The sequence below is a fragment of the Coccinella septempunctata genome, chromosome 5 (assembly GCF_907165205.1).
Source record: "Coccinella septempunctata chromosome 5, icCocSept1.1, whole genome shotgun sequence".
NCBI classification, from domain to species: domain Eukaryota; kingdom Metazoa; phylum Arthropoda; class Insecta; order Coleoptera; family Coccinellidae; genus Coccinella; species Coccinella septempunctata.
The window spans coordinates 1,874,190-1,878,023 of record NC_058193.1 but is presented as its reverse complement, the minus strand read 5'-3'; the positions used below and the strand labels follow the sequence as shown (position 1 = coordinate 1,878,023).

The 3,834-nt window shown below is 38.5% G+C and overlaps 1 protein-coding gene across 1 annotated transcript; it reads left to right on the top strand.

Moving 5' to 3' along the window:
- The first annotated feature begins 260 nt into the window (after positions 1–260).
- On the top strand, positions 261–3,137 carry LOC123313067. Its single transcript, XM_044897763.1, has one exon. It carries the CDS (start codon positions 261–263, stop codon positions 3,135–3,137), a length of 2,877 nt encoding a protein of 958 aa, XP_044753698.1.
- Positions 3,138–3,834: the final 697 nt, after the last annotated feature.

The window sequence follows — 3,834 nt, the reverse complement described above, 5'->3', positions numbered from 1 at the left end:
TTTTGCAGATAGGAAACAGAAATTGTCAGAAAATGCTTGTTGCCACCTATGCACCAAATTTGGTCATATAGCTCGAAGATGCCGCTCTCGAGAAAAATGCCACAGATGTCAAGGTAGACATTCCGTCTGTTCCGATATTCCTGAATAGTACTGTCAGTATTTCAGAAACGATGCCTATTGGCCCAGTCGTTCGAGTTCTATTGTTATTCGATTGCGGGCCAGTACTAACAGCAATATCGGAACAGGCCCAAAGTGTTATTATGTGTCCCAAAAACGATGTCGAGTCATCATCGAGTTCTAATGATAGGAATTTGAAACAGCCAAACTTAAAAATTGATGAACACAGTCTGTCCAACCACACTTTTCCCGAAATTTTTTTGCAAACCATAGTAGTAGAACTGAGGGGAGACAAAGAATGTCGCCGAGTAAGACTCTTGATCGATACTGGATCCCACAAGTCATATATTACGAGAAAAATTGCCGAAGAGATGGGGTACCCTCCAGTTCGAGAAGAACAGCTAGTACATTCACTTTTTGGAGGAACACAAACTGAATCTGTGAGTCATAGATGCTTCAGAATTTCTCTTCAAAGTCTTACTGAAGACTACTGTTGCAACTTCGAAGTTTTGGATCAACCATTGATTTGCAACCACATAAGCTCAGTGAAAAAGGGACCTTGGCTGGATGAACTGAAACAAATGGGAGTAGAAATTACTGATACTACAGATGGGACAATTGATGTTTTGGTTGGTGCCGACATAGCCGGAAAACTTTTTTCCGGACGTAAACAAGATTTGGATTGTGGACTTGTAGCGGTTCATACATTACTAGGTTGGACACTCATGGGAAAACTGAAATCAGAATACTCATCTAAGACATCCCTTCTTGTAACTTCAATGCTTTCGAAAAATGTGTCCATATGTGACTTATGGAACCTAGATGTCCTTGGGATTCAAGCTCCTGAAAATTCTGAATCACAACGGGAACAAGAAAAACTTCTTATGGAACATTTTCTAACAACAGTTAAACGAAGAGATGACAGGCGATATGAAGTGTGTATGCCTTGGATTGAAGGTCATCCCCCTTTATCATCCAACTTCGATTTATCCTATAAAAGACTCCTCCACACTGTGAAAAAGTTGAAAAAGGATAATTTCTATAACGTCTACGATAGCGTCTTCGACAATTGGTTAGCTGAAGGAGTTATAGAATGTTCGTCAGAAAATGAACCTCTTGAAACATCATCTCAGTCTGGTCATTTTTTACCTCATCATCCAGTATATAAGCCCAGTAGTACCACAACACCTGTACGTCCAGTTTTTGATGCTTCGTCAGGAGCAAAGAATCAACAATCTTTGAATCAGTGCCTTGAGAAAGGAATCAACCTCATTGAATTAATTCCATCTATGATTCTACGTTTCCGCTTGGATAAGATAGGAATCACAGCTGATATAGGAAAGGCATTTCTTCAGATTGGATTACAAGAAAACGATAGAAACTTTCTGAAGTTTCTTTGGTATGATAAAAACGGAAAAATAAAAATTTATAGACATGCCCGTGTCGTATTTGGAGTAACTTGCAGTCCTTTTCTATTGGGAGCAGTCCTCGAATTTCATCTGCAGGAAACTCTAAGAGAATCAATTCATGAAGAAAACTCCTATAGTCCCAAAGTTATTTCGAAATTATTGAAGTCATTTTACGTTGACAATATTCTTATAAGTGTACAAAACGAAGAAGCTCTCAACCAATTTATTGAACAGTCAACTAAAATTCTGGCTGATGGAAAGTTCGAGTTGAGAGGGTGGGAGCATTCTTTGCCAGAAAATGTCGAAGTCGAAGCAAAAAGTAACATCCTTGGACTCATCTGGAATCGTAAATTGGACACCTTAGAACTTTCTCTAGAATGGTTTGATAAAATGGATGTAGGACTGATAACTAAACGAACTATATTATCTGCAGCACACAAACTGTTTGATCCAATTGGTTTCTCATGTCCAGTGACACTGATCCCAAAAATTTTGCTCCAAAGGACTTGGTCTACGAAATTGGGATGGGATTTGGAAGTTGATGAAGTAGTTCAAGAATTATTCCTGAAGTGGTTACAAGAACTACCCTATTTGACATCCGTTAAGATTCCTCGGTGGATATCTTTAGATTCCACTATATTGACCACTCAATCTGTACATGTTTTCTGTGATGCAAGTGCAGATGCCTATGCAGCTTGTATTTTTCTCAGAACAGAAACTGGTGATGGTCAAGTGGTTTTGAGATTAATCGAAGGAAAATCTAGAGTAGCACCTATTAAAAAATTAACCATACCACGTCTCGAACTTTTGGCTGCAACAATTGGAGTGAGAATATTTCGAAATTTCCAGACAAACTATGAAATCAACCTTCAAGCATTTTTTTGGTCAGACTCCTCAACTGTTTTATCTTGGATCAAAAGGAAAGAAAATTGGAAACCATTCATCTGGAACCGTGTTGAAGAAATAAAACGTTTTTCTAAACCTATAGACTGGTACCATGTTCCTGGTGATATGAATCCTGCAGATCTTCCATCACGAGGATGTTCTGCTGAATCACTAGCTGATGGAAGATGGTGGGAGGGTCCAAAATGGTTGTGTGATCCAATTTCCCAATGGCCTAGTCAGAATTTTGATAGTAATGAAGAGGAAATAAACTGCGAAAGAAGAAAAACTGTTGTTTCCTCGTTGTCGGTGTCTAAAGATTTTGTATGGTACTACAAGTACTTTTCGAAGTTCAGCAAAATCGTCAAGATGGTTGCATGGATCAAACGATTTGTCAATAATAGCAGAAAGAAAAATACTGAAGACTCAAAATTTCTGACTGTCGATGAACTGGAAGTATCAAGAAAACTAGTAATTCGTTTCATACAAGAAGAAAGTTTTGAGTCTGTAGAAGATCCCAAATTATCATCATTATGTCCCTTTACTGATAACCAAGGACTGATCAGATTGCGAACAAAAATTTCAGATAGAACCGATGCAGAGGATTTTCGTATGCCATTTGTATTGCCCACAAACCATGAAGTTGTGAAACGTTTGATTTTCGAAGAACATATAAAGAATAATCATGTTGGAGTACAAGGATTGATGAGTATTCTTAGAGCGAATTAATTAGAGCGAATTGGATTCTTAAAAGTAGACGCACCATTAGATCCGTTATCAGTGGTTGCATCTCTTGTAAGCGATTTAGATGCAAACTTCTCAAATGTCCTGCCATAAGTTTACCAGAAAACAGAGTCCGTGATGCTGCTGTATTCGAGATTGTGGGCATAGATTTAGCAGGACCTTTGTACCTTAAATCAAATGAGAAAGTGTGGATTGTTTTATATACTTGTGCTGTCTATCGAGCTGTTCATCTTGAATTAACATCGTCCTTGTCAAGTAATGCGTTTCTACAGACATTGAGAAGATTCATCGCTCGTCGAGGTAGACCTTCAACAATCTATACAGATTGCGGAACGAATTTCGTTGGATGTGCAAATGCCTTGCAAGAAATAAACTGGTTGGAAGTAGCTGAAAACTGTACGAAATTACACCAAATAAAATGGAAGCTGAATCCTCCTACAGCTGCGTGGTGGGGAGGTTGGTGGGAGCGGCTTATAAGATTATTGAAAGATTTGTTACGAAGAACTCTTGGGAAAACAAGTCTTGATTTCGAAGAACTGCAGACTGTTCTTTGTGATTGTGAAGCAGTTCTGAACGCTCGCCCATTGACATACATGTCCGAAGATCCAAACGATTGTATTGTTCTCACACCAGCAATGTTCTTACAAGACATCAAAGAAGTTGGAGTAACTGATCTTGATTT

Coding starts and splice junctions, on each gene's coding strand:
- LOC123313067 (XM_044897763.1), top strand. CDS start 261: ATGTGTCCCAAAAACGATGTCGAGTCATCATCGAGTTCTAATGATAGG.